The sequence below is a fragment of the Triturus cristatus genome, chromosome 9 (genome assembly GCF_964204655.1).
Source record: "Triturus cristatus chromosome 9, aTriCri1.1, whole genome shotgun sequence".
Lineage (NCBI taxonomy): Eukaryota > Metazoa > Chordata > Amphibia > Caudata > Salamandridae > Triturus > Triturus cristatus.
In genome coordinates, this window is record NC_140592.1 from 135,485,097 (window position 1) to 135,505,493 (window position 20,397).

At 48.1% G+C, this 20,397-nt stretch overlaps 1 protein-coding gene across 2 annotated transcripts in view; it reads right to left on the bottom strand.

The window, feature by feature from the left end:
- The window catches only part of STIMATE (STIM activating enhancer), a 144,967-nt gene that overhangs the window by 18,690 nt on the left and 105,880 nt on the right, over window positions 1-20,397 (bottom strand). Inside the window, exon 5 of one of the 2 annotated variants that reach the window (XM_085624538.1) lies at window positions 2,345-2,457. In XM_085624538.1, coding sequence (XP_085480664.1) covers window positions 2,345-2,457 — 113 coding nt within the window. The remainder of the gene's footprint in view (window positions 1-2,344; window positions 2,458-20,397) is intronic. The other variant, XM_085624539.1, reaches the window with a different exon arrangement.

Here is a 20,397-nt window from a genome sequence, read left to right on the forward strand (position 1 = left end):
CCAAACCATCATGCGCACTTAGAAAGTGTCCACCACCCCTCCCCCTGCTCTGTGGGCAGCCCAGCCCCACACACACCTAAACCGAGCCAGTTTGGAAAAATAAAATGATAAAAACATGGTATTCGAATTGTATTTTTCCTGTGGGGTGATGCTCCTCCGCCTGAGCCGAGGAGCCGCTGCTGCACTGGATGTTCCCTTTAAATTATTTATCAAGCTTCTTTGGTGCGGTCTGCAGTTGTCAGCCCACCAGGTCAACCACAAAAAAAAGACTAACAAGATTGATTAAAAACGAAACACAACTGAGCAAGTATATGCAATGGGGAACCAAGATTAAAGTTCACCTGAAACTGCTAGTAAAATTAAAACCAAATCCAAGCTCTGGTGTCGGTCACTGACAATTTAGCTCTCTTGGTTTTCTAACACAAGTCTCAGTTGTCAAAGTTCACCAGTGTTAAGTGTAGTGTTCAAGAAACCAAGTCTCATCTCTAGGTCTGCCTAGGGACACGGTTAATCCACTGGTAAAATCTACTGCATCCTGTTGGTTCTTGCACCCTGCTTCATACCCTCTAATGAAAAGTATCAATCGTAGAGATGTGGTATTGTGACTATGCTTTGTCCACCAGGCTTGCAAGGGCGCGAGCTTCCTGAAATTGGCAGCACACAAATAATTGTCAATTGGCCCATGTGGGAAGCAGAGTAAGTATCAGGTGTTTGTTTCTGCTGTGGTTGCATTGCCTGGTTTTTATACCTGTGTTTATGATCCAAGGAGCAATGAGAAGCTTGCCAAAACTGACTAAAAGTCATGTTTGTCAACAGACCTTTGTGATGTGATGGCAAAACCCCGTTTAAGACTTGGCTTGTGACTGAGCAATGCAGGTAACCCCTGAGTGTCTCTCAAGATACAGGGACCTACAAGAGAAGATGAAATACCTCAAGAAGCGTACGGACGATAAAGGCCTGCCTGAACATGCAGAGGGCTTGAAAATGGAAAGAGCCTCACTATTTTGGTACACATTGAATTGACGCTGCAGTTCAATAGCCATATAAAGGAAAGGTATGTGGCTAAAACATTCTTGCTTTTGGGGGACATGGTAGTCTTTCACTCCTTGTATTTCTCATACCAAAAATGTGACTAACATTCCAAGCCTGCCACTTAACCACTGGGAACACTGCAGAAATTACACCAACAATCCTATGAAAATCAGTTTAACCTGATCACCAAGACTGCAGCCTGGACCAAACTTCGCGGCACAAGCAATCCGATGCACATTTGGGATCACACTGACAGGCCAATGAAGTGCCAGCTTGAATTTCTCAAAGACACACAGATGATGGATGGAATGCAAAGCAAATCAAACGTTCAACCCCAGTCAAGAGATCTGGCTTACATCCATCATTCCTTTGCTCACCACGCCACCCCAGTTTAGACCCAGCCATATGCAAATCAGTCTTGACTCTTTTCCTCATAGGAACAGCCCAGCCCGAACAGACAGGCCAGGTCTTTCCTGGACCAGAAACAAGCATCCTGGGACCGGTTTTGGGACAGCACCCCTCATCAGCCCGGCTACCCTGACTCCAGTGGCACAGTGTGCCAAGGACCCACTTCTGAGCATACCCGGCGCACTTAGGGCGAGAAAGCAAAATACACACAGATGATAGATGGAATGCAGAACAAATCAAACATTCACCCCCAGTCAAGAGATCAGGGTTTTTCAGCACACCAAGCAGGGAACCCGCACCTTTTCCAGACTTAAGATGCCGACGGAGGTAGGCTCCGTCGTTTAAACGGGTTAGCTCAGAATTTTCATCAAAGCTGTGTTCAGTCTCGCTCAAACCCAATACTGAAGTCACAAGATTCGTAAGCTCATATGAACAAAGTGCTGTGCCAAAAGAAAGATTCCACGGAGGACAGCTTACAGAAAGTACACATGAAGGCCAACAGAATTTATGTAGGTTTGATCCCTCTGTCACATTATTACAGGCCACATTTTTGCTTTCAAAGGATTTGAATGGTTGCTTTTGGCACAAGCATTGTATGCGGTTTAATCTACAGCCCAATGACATGTAGGTGTGATGCGGTCTGCTGACTGGAAACAGCTTGCCCAGGACCAGGTGTGATGCCTCCACTAGGCAGGAGTCAAGTTATGAATGCCTGTTTTGGGGTTTAAAAGTTATTTTGAAGTGCTGCATGCAGCTGAGAGGTAATTCATTTCTGGATACACACTCAGAGCAACAATCATTTACTATCAGTACATAAACCATACTCAAAAAGATATGTCAGATATCTAGGCAACCACGCTACAGCTCTGAAACAGTTTTTGTTATATGGAAGCACCAATCAAACCTCTTTCCACTGAGGTATTCGCAGGACTACAACAATGGCAGTTTTCTCAATCACCATAATCAGAATGTAGAGGGCGCACTGCCCCACCCAGGCACGGCACTGCAGTGGATCACCTGTAAAATGAAGACAGTACTGTTCAGATAGTGTTTAGTGAGTGGAATTGAAAGATCAAATACATCTGGATACAGATTAGGCTCAACACCAGAGTACAAACTTGCACTACGAATCTTAAGGCGTAAGCATTTCCTGCGAGACGTCACCCTGCAGGGCATGTGCTCATGAAGTATGATGGTATCATGGACAACCACTGTGCATTCACACAGTACAACACACAGTCCTATTAGTCAGAGAGCCACAGTACAATAAAGCAACAAGAATCAAATAAAAAGAGCGTTGCTTCCACATCCAAAGAGCGTGTAATGCTTATGTATGTTTTCCTTGCAATTGATATCGCACAGATGGCGCTAAATCCAAACCAAAAAAGGACACGATATCCAAAGAAACTGGTCAATCGCTCCAGATCTAGTCAGGTGAATTTGCAACTGTGGCACCAGTTTTCAATTTTACACATCACTTTCTTTATTTAATCACCTTTGAGAGCTTCAGGATAAATATACAATGTGTGGATTTATTTTTGCCAAGATCCTCATTCTGCTTACACTAACCATATTAATTCTAAGTTAGTCCGCTGCATACGCCACCTCTCTTACATGTGCTTGAACCTCTAATGTGTAAATCTCAGTTATTTACCCAGTAAATCTTACACTGCTTTTGTTTAAGAATCTGAAGCCCATTTTCTCGCCTCACAAACTGCCAATCAAGATTCTACCTATGCACAGAATGTAGACACACTGTAGCAAAAGGCATTACTAATGGCTTAAGATCTTTTGGAACCGTCCATTCGCTTTTGATACACAGGCCTTTCTTGGCATTATTTTACTTATGGCATAGGTTGCACCATAAGCTTGAACGATTAAGGGTATTTGATCTTAATCACAATTAAAAATCAGCTTTAATTTCTTATTTTTATCTTACTCAAACCAAACTTAAAACTTATTTTCAACAGCTGCAAGCTGCTGAATGTGCAATTCCATACCATGTTGGTTATATATTTGTTTAAATATTTATTACTGAACTTTAGAAAAACGATGTCAATTCAAAATAACTTGCATATCAAAAACAAAAATGCTTGTCAATTCATTTGAAATCAATACCTTCTTGGTGTTGGTAAGAAGATCTACATTTTCTGGCATATATCAAATATAGCAGCTACGCGTAGGTAGCATGCTTTGAAAATTACTGCAAAATAAATTTGAAATGGGAGTCTAAGTACCCTCCCAGGCATTTGTTTAAAGTATGAACTGAGGAAAAAACTATAGAGTATAACCCCACGAAGAGCCAATCAGCCACCCAGTGATCTTTGGTATTATCTATGGAGAAACAAAGGGCTCGCTTTGGAACCAATTGATGTAGTCTCTCCACCGCCTTAAACGGTGAGGCGGAGCATCGAATGCAGGTAGGGTAATGGTTTGGCCGACGTGAAATGGCGTCACATCGTTTCTCAGAAAGGATGTCAGAGTCTGCAGAACTGCCTCGTCTGGGAAGTTGGTGGTGTACATAGACAGTCTAAAGCCCACTCTCGCACCATGCTGATTTCATGGTGACGAGTAGCATGGTATTACAGGTGAGGAGCCATAAGAGACAGCTGTGAAGCGTCTCAAATGGATTACGTATCAGGAAGGTGAAGACCAAATTAAGGTCCCACTGTGGCATGATGAAAGGGAGGAAACAAATGCTTTAGGTATTTCAAAAATCGCATCACAACTGGAGAATTAAACAAGAAGGGCTGATCATGTACCATCTCAACTAGTTTCCTCAACAGAGGAAAGAGGGGGGGGGGGGGCTGGGAGCTAGATTAGAAGGTCCAGAGCCTGTGCTCCTATGGATAGACCAAAGTCTCAAATAAAGGGCTTCTGTTCCTGTGAAAAGAAGGTCTCTAAACAGTTCTTGAGGACAGTCAACAAGACTGTCTCGTGTTGCCCTCACACACCCCCAGGTAGAAGTCATGCTTCATCACAGGCCAGTGCTCCTCGTCGGGCCGGGCCTGCAATGCCCTACAGATCCCCCGAAGCGTCACTTTGGCGGAGATCTTTTTAGAGAGAATGCCGTAGGACAAATGCAAGTGAGGTGATCAGTGCAGAGGAGTAGCAATACGTGATAGTAGATGTAGATTAAAACTGATCGGGGAGGTCGCAAGCTATTCTTTAAGACCTTGGTCTAATCACACAACCTGTTTAGAGACCTCCTTCTTTTCACAGGAACAGAAGCCCTTTTGTTGAGACTTTGGACTGATCATGTAACCAGATAAAGGCAGATGGCCAAAAAGATAACTCTTAACCACGCCCCCAAGCAAAGCCTTGACAGACCACTGAAACAATGAACAATAGATCATCAGATAACTTGGCCCGGAGGAGGTCAATCTCCAGCAGCGCACCAAACCACAACTTTGTCCCAATGACCAGCGTATAGTTTTCCTCAAGTGAAGTTTGATTGCCAACCACTTCAGGAGGGAGACCAAAGGCATTCAAGTTGTTATCATTCAATCTTCAAGCATGAAAGTGAAGATTCCAAAAGCCGAAGTGCAGAACCCTGTTACTGAGATCCTCGTGAAGGGGTAGTCTGATCGGAGGACACATGTTCAAGCCCAATAGATCTGGATACCATACTTTCTGTGCCAAATCCAGAGTCACTAGGACTACGGCCCTGTCGGTCCGGTTCTTCTTGGGAACTCGGGGCAGGAGTAGCATCAGTGGAAAGGCATACAGGAGTCCAGAGTACCACTCCAGACAGAATGAGTCTCCAAATGAGAAACCAGGCCCAGGGGGTGAGAGAAGACCCATTGCAGGGAGAGGTTTTGAGAACACTGGTGTCCTGTAGGTCCTTTATCATCTTGGTAAGGGTCCGCAAACTCATCACCCAGGTCATTCTTCGAGTTAAGTTCCAAAAAGGGAGTGTAATGTGTGGTGCTGGGGGGGCGGGGTGTTGGTGTGTTGGTGTTCGTGTTAGAGGGGGGATACAAATCAGAGAGGGGTGCAAATCAAGTAGGAATGAGTCACATTAGGTAGAATCGGGCAACTTCGATCAAGGTCAGACCGGCATCAGAGAGATTATTTGGGACTTCCTCCTCCAGCATTGATGGAGTCAGCATCGGCGCTGAAGAACCCGGGACCGGCATACGACGTGGAGCCAGAGGCAAGATGGGCTCAGAGGGTCCAATTGGCACCAGGGTGAACCCAACGGCAGTGCCTTATATGGAAGGCTCATGATTCCTTGGGACCCAAACACGCCCCAGAGGAAGTCGTTAAGGCTCCGAAGGGCCTAAGCTTGGCTGTGCCAAACTCTTCAATCTGTTGTGGTGTAGCTGACGACCCAGAAACTTGGACTGAGCCAGAATTTGTTGCAGGATCAGCTCCAAAGTCTGTCAACTTCGGAAGTGTGATGTTGCCCATGTCCCTGCTCAGGCAAATGCACATGACGTAAGGGTTTGGAAATCTTCTTCAATGTCTTATGCTTCTTCTTAGAATTTAGTGATAATTTCGACCTTGAGAAGATTTGACAACACTGGGTGCGATAACAGGAGCTGGACCAAATTTTAGATGCGAATTGTGATTTGGTGAGATTCCATCAATGAGTCCTTTTGTGTTTTGCCACATAGCACTTAGAGCTTACCCTCGCAGACTCCGACAGCCTTCGGGTTCATCTAAGCGCACTCACTGCTGACCTGCGAGTCGTGGATTGACCCAGATACTACAGGCACAGTTGGTGAGGATCTATCACAGACATTTATTTGCAACAGTCCCTGTAGGGCTTGAAACCTGTCGTTTTTGGTGGTGGCATCCCTTACACACTGTTTAACCTTTTTTGAGGAAATGTCTCTGAGACACACAAAGGGAGCTCTGGCTACATTTCTGGAGGCTTGGAAAACAAGCATTTGCAATGAAATAGGTCTCGCATTTGCGAGAGTTTGAGCTATTGGCATTGTAAATGACAATGCCTTTTATTTATGCGTTTGAAAACCTGCAAGCTGCGCGTAAACAAGCACTTTGTACTTCTAGTCCTTGCTTATGAGAAGCAAAGCTGGCAGTCTATTTTACTGACAGCCTTGCTTCTCACAAGCAAGTACTATACGTACAAAGTGCGTGTTTATGCACCGGTTGCAGGTTTTCAAAACAAATTAATAAAAGGCATTGTCATTTACAATGCCAATAGCTCCAACTCTCGCAAATGCGAGACCTATTGCATTGCAAATGCTTGTTTTGATTGGTTAGTGCTATCACAGACTATATTGAACAATTTTTTGTTTACTATCTAGGCATGTTGTTCCCCCTATCTAATCTTAGGTAGTGGAGGCTACTGATTTTACCTTCGGTTATGATGGGAATTGCTCTAAACTGCATTTGGACTTCATGAGTGATAGCCCCTTTCTAGCTAATTCGCACAGTAGCTTTTGAGACAGATTATTACATGCAGAACTTGAAATTAATTGCACTGACTCACTTAGGCATTTCATACAGGTTGCATAAATGATACTGAATACCGTGGCACCATGGAGCTAGCAGGGCGCTCTTTATGCATTCTCTTCTCTCTTTTTGATTGGGTGGTACTTTAATGATCTATATGGATTACATTTATCTGACTTTCCAGGCATGTTGTCCGGCCTTTTTTTTATTTTTATCTTCGGCAATAGAGGTCCCTGACTGCACCTTTGATTGTGATGGAATTTGCACTAAACTGCATTTTCACTTAGGACTTTATGAGGGATTGCTAATTTGTACAGCAGCTTTTGGGCCAGATTCATTGCATGCAGCACTTTAGATTCCCTGTGGTATTCCTTTCTTTCCAGGCAGATAATTTGCTCATTAACTTTTGACAAACAAAACAATAGGTTTTAATTCACCATTCTGGGGTGCAGGGTATATATATATACTGGCAAGCATTTGCACATTTGAGATGCGAGATGCTGGTTTTCAGTTTTTATGGGATTATTCAAATAGGCCCTGAATTCATAAGGCATTCATTACTGAGCCTCTGGAGTTATCACTAATAACCTGTCTTGACGTTCATCATACATGTTCACACAGAATGCACTCGTTGATAAATGATATTCGTATTTTAATCATAGTTTTCCCTGTAACTGTTCTTAGTTGAGGTTTCCATGACTCTTTAACTATAACTGCTGTGATATACTTTAACCTATCTGTATTCTTCTCCTAGTTTCTTTTTTTTGCGTTCCCTTGCATACATTGTACATTGAATGTATGGTTTGCAGTGATTTTAGTTAATTGTGCAAAGAGTAAAAACCTCTGACTTGTTGCTTGATTTACTCTAGACTCTGGACTGAAGGGGAATTTCAGTCTTTGATGTTTAATCACTGTGTTACTACTGTTAGTGGCCATCCATATACAAATCTGAATTGGTTCTGCTCAGAAAGAAACAGTCCAGCCATGTCGTTCTCAACTGAAGCACAAGCTACCCCCAGACTGGGCTAAAAGCGTTACAACAAACAAATGATGGACGGAATGCTGACAATGCAGACATTCTCCCCCAGTCAAGAGATCTGGGTTAAATCCATCGTTCTTTTGCCCACTACGCCACCCCAGTTCAGACATGGCCATATGCAAATCAGTCTTGACCCTGTGCCTCATGGGAACAGTCCAGCCCGAACTGCCAAGCCATGTCTTCCCTGGACCGGAATCAAGCATCCTAGGACCGGTTTCTGGCTATCAGCCGTCATCAGCCAGGATAGCTTGACTCCAGTGGCGTAGTGAGCACGGGACCCACGTCTGGGCATACCCATCCCACTTAGGGCGAAAAGCGTTACAACAAACTAATGATGGACGGAATGCTGACAATGCAGACATTCTCCCCCAGTCAAGGGATAAGCCTCTTTAGGTCTCCTCAGTGATGTGGAGATTGTGTCCTATGGCCCAGTGAGCTACAGAGCCAAACATCTGGGCATCTCCATAGCATTTAGGCAAATTCACTGATATGAAGAAAAAGGTGACTGGTAAAATGGTTGAATTAGTTTTAACCGTTGGTAATTATTGCAGTAAGCATTCTAAGCTTTTTTTTGTATACTAAAGTATACTACTTTTTTTTAGGTTTGCAATTATGAAAGCCAAGCAATCAGAAAACATTTACTCGATCTGTGAATTTCTGCAGATTCCCAACAGATATTTGTGTGGGTCCCTATTGTTTGGTTATTGTTAATTGATAACTTAGGGGTATGACAGAGAGACTTTACAATGCACGTGTCATTTTCGTTGTCTAGTGCCTTTTTGATGACAGGATAACTGTCCATGCTCAAATGTACTGGCTTGTAGACTTTATAAAAATTCTTGTACACTATATTTCTGATAGAAAAAAGCAATCTTATAATTCGCATGCACCTACCTACTTAAAGGACTCTACTTTCTTAATTAGCGTGGATAGGCCTGATCTGTCAGGAACCTGCCCCTAGGACCCTTGCATTCTTGGCAAGGCCCACACCTTGGAATTACCTCACTACTCGTATCAATTATTACAAACATTACAAGGTGGCATGTTCCTCGGAAAGCATTGTATTTTCTAATTTCTAACTCATACTGCTGTGTAGCAATAATCATTGAAATGGATATGGGCTGACGCAGTGCTTAATTTGTACACAACATAAGTGCCAGGACCCTCGTTGGGAGGAGACAAGAGCTTGCTGCGGCCATTGACCCTGCCAGCGCTGCCCAAGACAGTACCAACACAACTATTAACCATCGCACTCCTACAAGTGTGCCAATTCAGACTATTCCATGGCATCCAAAGCTATAATAGTGGCTAGGGAGGCAGGAATTAGCCATTTTTAATGCAGATTGATTTATTAAAGCAAACTCAAGGAGAATATGGATGGAGCACTGAAATTGAGACTTTTCAGACAGTCACCCCCAGTAACAGACCTGGGTTGAGTCAATCATCGTTCTTTATCTCACTTCTTCACCCCAGTTCAGACCCGCCATATGCAAATCAGTCTTTAGCCTATTCCGCATGGGAACAGTCCAGCCAGAACTGCCAAGCCAGGTCTTCCCTGGACCGGAAACAAGCACCTTGGGACCAGTGTCAGGGTAAGACCCCTCATCTGCCAGGCTAGATTGAATCCAGTGGCAAAGTGAGCAAGGGACCCATGTCTGGGCATACCCTGCCAACTCAGGGCGAACAAAGCAAACACAAGGAGATGATGGACAGAGTGCTGAAACTTTTCAGACACTGACCCCCAGTCACAGTTCTGGCTTTAATCCATCATCGTTCTTTAGCTCACTTCGCCACCCCAGTTCAGACCCAGCCATATTGCAAATCAGTCTTGAACATGTGCCTCATGAGAACAGTCCAGCCTGAACTGATTTATTAAACAACTGTTGTTGCACTCATCTCAAAATTAGACAGGCAGCGCCACCATGTAGCGGACTGTAATAAGTCAGGGTGCCGAAGATTAAGTGCCAGTACTGGAAACCACTGGCTCAAATTAAGCAATGTTCTGAAGAGAACTCTATGTATACTACATACGACTTACGCATATTTGCCACAGCAAGATGAACAAAAGTAGTATTGTATCTAAAGACTGAAAATGTGGGGGTACAATGCACCAGAAGTACAAATAGTTATAAATGTGTTAAGAGAATTATTGCTTCTTCATATGGTGATGGTGTACTTATGCTATGAGGGTCATGACAAATATATCTGGGCAACATATGTTTATTTCCGTTCCAGGCAATCTGCAATAGAATGCTACGTGGGCTTTTATTTGCATGCTACAAGGAAGTTTCACAAATGATGTCGAAGAACAAGTTACTTGCCTTCGGTAACGATGAATCTGTAAGAAACAGTTAGTTACATTCCTCACCTTAGAATATCCCCAGGCGTCAGACTGGATCCGGAAGATTTTTCGTCAGCAATACCCCTTGCGCGTCGCTAGGCGTCGTCTGCGGCTCCGCGTCCGTCGTCGGCGTCGTGCGCCAGAATGACGTCGGAGTACTTAGACGCCGCCCTCGCGCGCTGACGTCAGTTCTTGTACATAGCTTTCCGCGCCAGGAACGCAGATCCATGTAAGAGACCGACACTGGTGCCAAAAACAAAATCTAGGGGCCTGAAAAGAATAACCTTAACCCTAGATGTCAGTTCGCAGAACGGGGAGGATGGGTGGGTCGGTGAGGAATCTAACTAATGTTTCTTACAGATACATCGTTACCGAAGGTAAGTAACTTGTTCATCTGAAAGAAACACGTTAGTTAGATTCCTCACCTTAGAATAGATACCCAAGCAATACCATCCCCGGTGGTGGGTCTGCGAACCAAGATCACACCAGAAAGTCCTGGAGGACAGAACGGCCAAAGAAGCCATCCCTCCGGACTTGGCTGTCAAGGCAATAATGCCTGGCAAACGTGTGTAGCGAAGCCCACGTTGCCGCCTGACAGATGTCCTGCAAAGGGACACCCCATCCCAAAGCAGTAGTAGCCGCCGTGGCCCGAGTAGAATGGGCGCGCAGCCCAACAGGAGGGTCCTTTTGTGCCAAGGAATAACAAATTTTGATGCACAAAACGACCCACCGAGAAATGGTCCATCTGTGCACAGCTGTCCCCTTCTTAGGACCCACGTATCCAACGAAAAGTTGGTCGTCCACCCGGAACTGTTTTGTGCGGTCCAGATAAAAGGAGAGCGCACGTTTTGGGTCCAGACGGTGGAGCCTCTCTTCCTCTTTGGAAGGATGCGGAGGCGGAAAGAAGGTGGGCAAGGTGACAGACTGCCCAAGATGAAAGGGGGTCACCACTTTCGGAAGAAAGGAGGGACGAGGCCGAAGGACAACCTTGTCCGGATGAACAGAGAGAAAAGGAGGCTTTGATGATAAAGCCTGGAGCTCACTCACCCGTCTAGCCGAGGTGATGGCTACCAGAAAAGCAGTCTTAAGCGTCAGCAGACGAAGAGGACAATTATTAAGAGGCTCAAAGAGGGCGCACATCAGAAATGTGAGAACAAGATTCAAGTCCCACTGAGGCATTACAAAAGGGACAGGAGGGAACGTGTGAGTAATGCCTTTTAGAAAGCGGGTAACCACAGGGGACTTGAAAAGAGAAGGCTGATCAGGAAGCCGCAAGAAGGCAGAGATGGCAGCAAGATAACCTTTCAAGGTGCCCAGGGCAGAGCCCTGCCGGGCCAAAGAAAGAAGAAAGAGGAGGACCTCAGAAAGAGGGGCGGAAAGGGGATCCACAGCCTTTGCTGTGCACCATGCCACAAATTTGTTCCACCGGCAGGCGTATACCGTCTTTGTGGAGGGACGCCTGGCTGCCAGAATGATATCACAGACTTCAGGAGGCAAGTCAAATGGCATCAACTGCCGCCGCTCAATCTCCACGCATGGAGGTGGAGGCTGGACAGGTTCGGGTGGAGGACCGTCCCCTGCTGCTGCGACAGAAGATCCTCCCGAAGGAGCAGACGTATCGGAGGATCGGTCAACATACTGAGTAGCTCGGGATACCAGTACCTTCGTGCCCAATCCGGAGCCACCAAGACGACTTGGGCCTGGTCGTGCCTGATCTTCTTCAGCACTCTGGGCAGAAGTGGTATAGGCGGAAAGGCGTACAACAGACCGCAACTCCACTCGTGACGAAAAGCGTCGCCGAGCGAGTGCCGCCTTGGAAATTCCAACGCGCAGAACTGCTGACATTGCGCGTTCTCTTCGGTGGCGAATAGATCTAACCAAGGCTCTCCCCACTGCTGAAAGAGACCTTGCGCCACTTCGGAGTTCAGACGCCATTCGTGATCCATCATGCACCGGCGGCTGAGTTTGTCTGCTCTGGCGTTCAGAGAGCCCGCCAGATGTTGAACCACTAGGGTGACGCCCTGGTGTTCCAGCCACGTCCAGAGGCGCAGAGCCTCCTGACAAAGGGTCCACGACCCCACCCCGCCCTGTTTGTTGCAATACCACATGGCGGTGGTGTTGTCCGTGAACACCTGCACGACACTTCCCCTGACAGAGGGAAGGAAGGCTTTCAGTGCAAGTCGGATCGCTCTCAACTCCAACATGTTGATGTGGAGGCGAGACTCCGCCGGAGACCAGAGGCCTCTGATCTCCGCCTCTCCCATATGGCCACCCCATCCTAGGAGGGACGCATCCGTCACTACGACATGCTCCGGTTGGGGAAGGGAGAGGCTCTTGCCCGTGACCCAATCGCGGTCCGTGAGCCACCATTGCAAATGCTGTGCAGTGCCCTCCGAGATCAAGACATGGTCGGACAGGTTGCCGTGATGCTGGGCCCACTGAAACTTCAGGTCCCACTGCAGAGCCCGCATGCGCCGCCTGGCGTGATGCACTAGTAGGATGCAGGAGGCCATCAGCCCCAGAAGCCGCAACACTAGCCTGACCGAAACCCAGGATAGAGGCCGAAAGATGGGAATCAGGGCCTGAATATCCCGGACCCGCTGTTCCGGCGGATAGACCCGGAACTGCGCCGAATCGAGAACCGCTCCGATGAAGAGGAGCTTCTGAGAGGGACTCAGGTGTGACTTCGGCACGTTGATGGAAAACCCCAGCAAATGCAGGAGATCCGCCGTAGTCTGGAGGTGGGAGACGACTGCCTGGGGCGAGCCCGCCTTCAACAACCAGTCGTCGAGATAGGGGAAGACTGGAACCCCTGATCTGCGCAGATGAGCTGCGACCACAGCCATCACTTTCGTGAACACCAGAGGGGCACTGGTAAGGCCGAAGGGGAGCATGGTAAACTGAAAGTGCTCTTGACCCACCGTGATCCGCAGGTAACGCCGGTGGGCCGGCAGGACGGGGATGTGGAAATATGCGTCCTGCAAGTCCAACGCTACCATCCAGTCTCCAGGGTCTAGGGCAGCTAGAACCGGAGCCAAAGTTAACATCTTGAACCTTTCCTTCCGGAGGAAGGTATTGACGTTCCGGAGGTCCAAGATAGGGCGTAGGCCCCCTTTGCCCTTCTTGGGAACCAGAAAGTAGTGGGAATAACCTACTTCTGGGCTCGGAACGCGCTCGACGGCCCCCTTGGCCAAGAGGGCCGAAACTTCCTCATGGAGAAGATTCAAATGATCCCCCGAGATACGGTGGTGCTGCGGTGGCATGGCTGGAGGGGTCGTCTCGAAGGGGAGGGAGTATCCCCTTCAGACGATTTGCAGCACCCACCTGTCCGATGTGATGGACCGCCAGTGGAGCAGGTGATGGCGAACTCTGCCGCCCACTGGCGTGGAATGGGCCTGAAAGCTCGGACTAGGAAGGCTTTGAGGCGGATGCTGCCGGGGTGGATGTGGGCTGACCGCGTCGTCCTCCAGAACCGCCTCGGCGGAAACCACGTCCGCGACCGCGCGCAGGTTGGTTCTGCGGCTGGTGGCTAGGCGCACGTGAGGAGGCACCCCTTCCTTGGCCACGAAAGGGGCGAAAGGCGGAAGTTAGCGACCGTGGGGCCGAGAGGCCCAAGGACTTGGCCGTAGCCCGGGAGTCCTTAAAGCGATTCAGCGCACTGTCCGCTTTCTCACCAAAAAGGCGAGTGCCATCAAAGGGCATGTCCATGAGAGTGCTCTGGACATCTCCCGAAAAGGACGTGGACCGCAGCCAGGCGTGACGTCGAAGCGTCACCGTGGTAGAAATCGCCCTACCCAGCGAGTCCGTAGTGTCAAGCCCACATCTGATTGCATGTCGTGCTGCATCCCTCCCATCGGCCAGAGCCTGGGTAAGTCGTGTCTGGGCCTCCTCCGGGCACAGGGGCAGCACGTCCTCCACCGTATCCCACAGAGAGTGGGAATAACGGTCCAAAAGACAGGCAGTGTTCAAGGACCGCAGACCCAAACTAAGGGAGGAGAACAGCTTTTTGCCAAACTGTTCCAGTCTCTTGGAATCCCGGTCCGGCGGAGCGGTCGGGAAGGAGGATTGGGAGGTAGAAGCCTGGATAACCAGGCTCTCGGGGGTGGGGTGTTGGGACAGAAAACTGGGGTCGCCCGGAGCAGGGCGGTGGCGCCTGGCAACGTTCCTGTCCACAGGAGGAACTGTGGAGGGCTTGGACCAGGTGCCCTGCAGAACGTCAATGAGGGCCTCATTGAACTGCAGCAGAGGCTCAGTGGAGCTTGCTGCAGACTGAAGCACCTCAGTGAGGATGTTAGTCCTCACAGCCACGGCAGGCAGCTCGAGCCCAAGGGCTGCGGCCGCCTTGCGCAGCACCACAGAGAAAGCAGCACCCTCCTCCGAAGCCACAGTCGGAGGAGAGATGAATCCAGTGTCTGGTGAGGTATCCAGACCACTGGCCTCCCCCAGTTCATCTGCCCAGTCCTGTGACAGCTGAGCCTGAACGGCCATAGGATCCTCGGACCCCTCCCATTCGCCCCCATCATCCGATTCCTGGTAAACAGGAGGAAGGATCGGAGCCGGACGATAGACATAATGTGTCTCTAACGGCGCCGTACGCGGCGTCCATCGACGCCGTAACGGCGCCGGGTCCGGAGCGGGGCTGAACTGGGGCTCGACGCCGAGCAGAGCCGGCGTCGGAGGTGGAACCGGTGTCGACGCCGGCAGAGGAGGCGTGACTAGGTTGACCGGCGTCGGCGGGGACTCGGGGACGAGTCCCTCGGGAACCTGCGGCGCCGGGGCCGGAGCCGCCGGCATGCAAGGTTGCCCAGTCGGGTCCGCGGGGCCGAGAGGAAGGCACTGACTTCCGTCGGCGTCGCGTCAGTCCCAGGGACCGGCGGGTATGGGAGCCGCGGGGGTGGAACCGCCCTGACCCTCGGCCAAGTCGCGCGACTGGCGAGGGGAGTCCGAAGAGCGGTGTCGCCTCTTGTACTTCTTGGAGTGCTTCGACTTACCCGAAGACTTGGAGCCAGACGAGCGATGATGACGTCGGCTGCGGCTCCGCGACCGATCCTTGGACCTCCTCCTGGACCGGGATCGAGAGGGGCGCGGAGCCGAGTGGCGAAGCTCGAGGAGCTTACGGGACTGCTCCCGTCTAGCCTTCGAGGTCAGGGCCTTGCAGTCCGAACACGACCCCGCGTCGTGGTCGAGGCCCAAACAGTAAAGGCACCGGCGGTGATGATCCGTAACCGACATCAAGCGGTTGCAGTCAGCACAGGTTTTGAAACCAGGCATCCTACCGGCACCGGAGTCGAGACAAGATCAAAAAGGATCAAAAAACTTAGTCAAAAAAAGACTAAAAGGGGTAGCTCTCCCGGATCTGCACTTACTGGCGCGGAAAAAAGAAGAACTGACGTCAGCGCGCGAGGGCGGCGTCTAAGTACTCCGACGACGTCATTCCGGCGCAAGACGCCGACGACGGACGCGGAGCCGCAGACGACGCCTAGCGACGCGCAAGAGGTATTGCTGACGAAAAATCTTCCGGATCCAGTCTGACGCCTGGGGATATTCTAAGGTAAGAAATCTAACTAACGTGTTTCTTTCAGATATATACAGTAGGAACAAGGACTCATTTTGCACATTACAAAAAAATAACGAAGCATAACAAAACAAAACACAAAAAAAAAAAAAAGAATATGCGAGTTCAGACCAGAGCTCGACTGCAAGTTCATATATAGTTTAATGGTACCTCCAAAGCAAGCTGTAAATACAGTTATAAAGCCGTCTTTAGACCAAGTATGAAAGGCACGCACTCAAAGCTGAACTTTGATGCATCTGGATTCAATGTAGCCCGTCCTGTTCTATGACAAATGACTGCTTTGACTGTTTTTGAAATTCATCATCAAGGTGCCTGAAACATATTCAGTTTAATGCAGCATGTTTCCATTGATTAACATTTTTGGGTTCTTAAAGCAGACGCGTGACATATGATAGGTATTACTGCCTCAAACACTGAAGTCTGGCTGACTGGCCAGTTTGGTAGCATTCGCCCCTTTAATGCTTGCTGCATTTTACAACTGTGTAAACCACACAAAAGTTTAGCATCCACGGTTATGTAAGTGCAGAGTTCAAGGGGAAATAACCTACCCGTCACACAACAGGGACCACTGTGCAAAACGTCGAGGAACCAAAGAAACTAGAACTGTCGCGAGGACACACAAAAGGCATAAAGCATTATTCCCGTCTACTTTTCACAGCCTTCAGAGACTAGTCTCACAGCAAGCACAGCCAAGGAAAACATGCAAAAAAAACGCTTCCACTTACGGTATGATGCTGTTCCTCAACGGCGGTTTTGAAGAGAGGAGACACCATGCACGTGCACATCGCCTGGCCGTGCGCGCACATGGTTTGTCTCCCTTCACACATCAAACCGACAACAATAGTCTCACCAAGGTGAAGCTGCGTTCGCTATGCGAGTCCTGAAAAGGAACTGATGTTAGCGTGCAGAAGTGGCACCTATATAGGTTACGCACATGATTTCCGGAGCAGAATAGCATCAGTGCAGAGCTGCACAGAACTACCTACCGGCACACAGAGGTACTGCTGAAATGTTTCCGTATTCAGTCGGAAGCCTGTTGTACTATTCAAAAGGTGAGGAATCTGAGACCAGGAGTCTAAAACATTTTGCAATTATTTTAAAGCAAGTCTTACAATTAGAATTTATATTAAATTAATGGAAGGGTGTCATAAATTTAGGGATTACCCATCAGGTCAGAATATATTTTTATAAGTCTTTTAAATCAATATAAATACAAGTTAATTTAACTGGACTCAAATTATGAAAACAAGTAATTATAAGGTTAGGATTAGAAAGAATATTACAATAAGGTCTGATAATTAAATAAAAAAGTTAAAAATAGGGTTAAAGTTAATGACTTGTGATAGAAAATTACATTATTTTTGAGTTGGACTTAGCATTAGAATTAATTAATCTATTTCAATTCATTAAACATATGAGATTTGATTAAAAGGTTGAAGGTTATTAGGTAATTTCATGTTATGGGTAGGTGGACAACACAAAGGCAGGACAAAATAAAGGTGGTAATGTAAGATGTAGATTTAACAGTAGAAGTTAAGACAACCAATCCTTGATGATCTCCCAGAGGCACAACTGAGACAAGATTTGTGAATCAATAAATGGATACATTTCAAGAGCTCCTAGAACAATATCAGATCATCAAACATTAGTACGATAGCCATGAAATTCTCATTTATAGATGGTCCACATCCAGTGACTTAGATACTGATAGGTATCTTGTTGCCGAGCCTTGGGTGTTTTCCAAGGGTTGAGGATAGGATAGCTGATAATGTGAGGTCACAAGTGCCGGAGGTGAAATTGAACAACTGTTGCCTGGGTCTCACACAGCCTATGACCACAATGCAACTGTTTAAGACATTTTGCCAGTGCTCATCTTACCAGATGTTGAAGCGGGCCTAACCAACTGAAAGGGTTAAATCGCAGGTACAGAACAACTATCAGAAAGGTAACACTTGGTTCTGCTCTTCCAAACCCCTTTGGGTCTTTGAGCCTGGGTGACCAAGGTGGTCCAAGGCATTGGGTGGGGGTTCCTTCTCACACACAGCATGATTCCGTGCCTTTCCCTAGGTGTCTTCTCTATCAGTCATGAAGGCATTGCCCTTTCACTGCTCTCCGGTTACTCAGCACTGGGTCAGAAAATGGAAAGTCAATCAATCAGATTTCCAGAGCGCGCTAATTACCTCAAGGGGTATCCAGGCACTTGCATGAGGTGGAGCTACTCAGCCAGCCATGTCTTGAGTCTACTCCTGAAGTCGGAGAGGGAGGTAGATGCTCAGAGGTGGATGGGGCGGTCGTTCCAGGCTTTGGCTGCGAGGTGGGAGAAGGAGCGCCCTCTGGCTCAGCTACGAAGGAAACGAGGGCCAGGGTGGCAGATCGTGGGCATCTGGTGGAAGGTCTGGCAGTTGTTCAAGTATTGTGGTCCGGTGTTGTGGAGAGCTTTGTAGGTGTGCGTGAGCAGCTTAAAGTGGCATCTCTACTAGAAAGGTAGCCAGTGCAGGCTATGGAGGAGGGGGGTGGTGTGGGCTCGTCTGAGCAGGTTCAGGATGATTCTTGCTGCTGTGTTGTGGATTGTTTGAGGTGATTGAGAAGGAGAGTGGAGTTGGTGATTCCGGCCTAAAGGCCATTTCGTAGTCACGTCGACTGGTGAGGAGGGCTTGAGAGACGGTTCTTCTGGTGTTGGTGGATATCCATCTGAAGACTTTCCGGAGCATTCTGAGGGTGTTGAAGCAGGTGGAGGCGACAGAGTAACTCTGATGTCTCGTGGAGAGTTCGCGGTCGAGGATGATCCGGAGGTCGTGAGCATGGATGTTAGAGGTGCGAGCTGGGCAGATGGCCACCAGGAGTTGTCGCACAGTGAGGGGGAATCTTCCAAAAAGGAGAACTTCATTTTTTTCGGTTTTCTGTTTGAGGCAATTGACTCAAAGAGAAAGTTGTTCTCAGACTGTCTGTGACCCAACCAATCAGCTTGTTTATTTTGGCTCACCTACAACAACGGGCAGCAAGTGTTATGTAGAACGCTTACATCATTACCTGGAAACTCAATTTCCTCTCCCTTCATAGACATGTACAGAAACATCCTTCAAACAAAATCTGCAGCCTGAGAAGCAACTATTCTTCATAAACCTCAAAGAGCTCACTATCCTAAGAATTACACTACCTTCATTCAACCTTAGGGCCTCTACTCCGTCCGATAGCAGCACTACGTCAGCCTCGAATATCTATTTAACAAGCAATTGTCAATGACTGAACTCACCAGTACTAAGCGTCACAGTCTAGTGAAGATTAAGGCTATACTTTATTTCATTGCTTTTTCACCTGTTTTGGGTGGCTATCACATGCCACTCTAGGCCGCTTCATTGGATTGGGCTGCATGGATAGAATTGCCAACGCTTTGTAAATACAATTGTAACAGCTTCTACTAGGAAAATACAGTAATACTGGAATACATTTACCATTTCTTTACAAGTTATGTTTGAACTGCTAAAGTGTGCTCCTCCAAAGAAAGGCAGAGTGTGCACCTCCAATAAAAAGGCAGAGTGTGCACCTCCAATAAAAAGGCAGAGTGTGCACCTCCAATAAAAAGGCAGAGTGTGCACCTCCAATAAAAAGGCAGAGTGTGCACCTCCAATAAAAAGGCAGAGTGTGCACCTCCAATAAAAAGGCAGAGTGTGCACCTCCAATAAAAAGGCAGAGTGTGCACCTCCAATAAAAAGGCAGAGTGTGCTCCTCCCAAAAAAAGGCCCCATGTGCTCCTCCAAAGAAAGGCACAGTGTGTGGTGCAAGGCACTGTGTCGTACAGTGTGCTCCTCCCAAAAAAAGGCCCCATGTGCTCCTCCAAAGAAAGGCACAGTGTGTGGTGCAAGGCACTGTGTCGTACAGTGTGCTCCTCCAAAGAAAGGCAGAGTGTGCTCCTCCAAAGAAAGGCAGAGTGTGCTCCTCCAAAGAAAGGCAGAGTGTGCTCCTCCAAAGAAAGGCAGAGTGTGCTCCTCCAAAGAAAGGCAGAGTGTGCTCCTCCAAAGAAAGGCAGAGTGTGCTCCTCCAAAGAAAGGCAGAGTGTGCTCCTCCAAAGAAAGGCAGAGTGTGCTCCTCCAAAGAAAGGCAGAGTGTGCTCCTCCAAAGAAAGGCAGAGTGTGCTCCTCCAAAGAAAGGCAGAGTGTGCTCCTCCAAAGAAAGGCAGAGTGTGCTCCTTTCAAAGAAAGGCAGTGTTTGGGACACTGTGCTCCTCCAAAGAAAGGCACAGCGCGCTCCTCCAAAGAAAGGCACAGCGCGCTCCTCCAAAGAAAGGCACAGCGCGCTCCTCCAAAGAAAGGCACAGCGCGCTCCTCCAAAGAAAGGCACAGCGCGCTCCTCCAAAGAAAGGCACAGCGCGCTCCTCCAAAGAAAGGCACAGCGCGCTCCTCCAAAGAAAGGCACAGTGTTTGGTACAAGGCACAGTGTCTTGTCCAGTGTGCTCCTCCAAAGAAAGGCACTGTCTGGTACAGTTTGCTCCTCCAAAGAAAGGCACAACGCGCTCCTCCAAAGAAAGGCACAGAGTGCACACTGTGCTCCTCCAAAGAAAGGCACAGAGTGCACACTGTG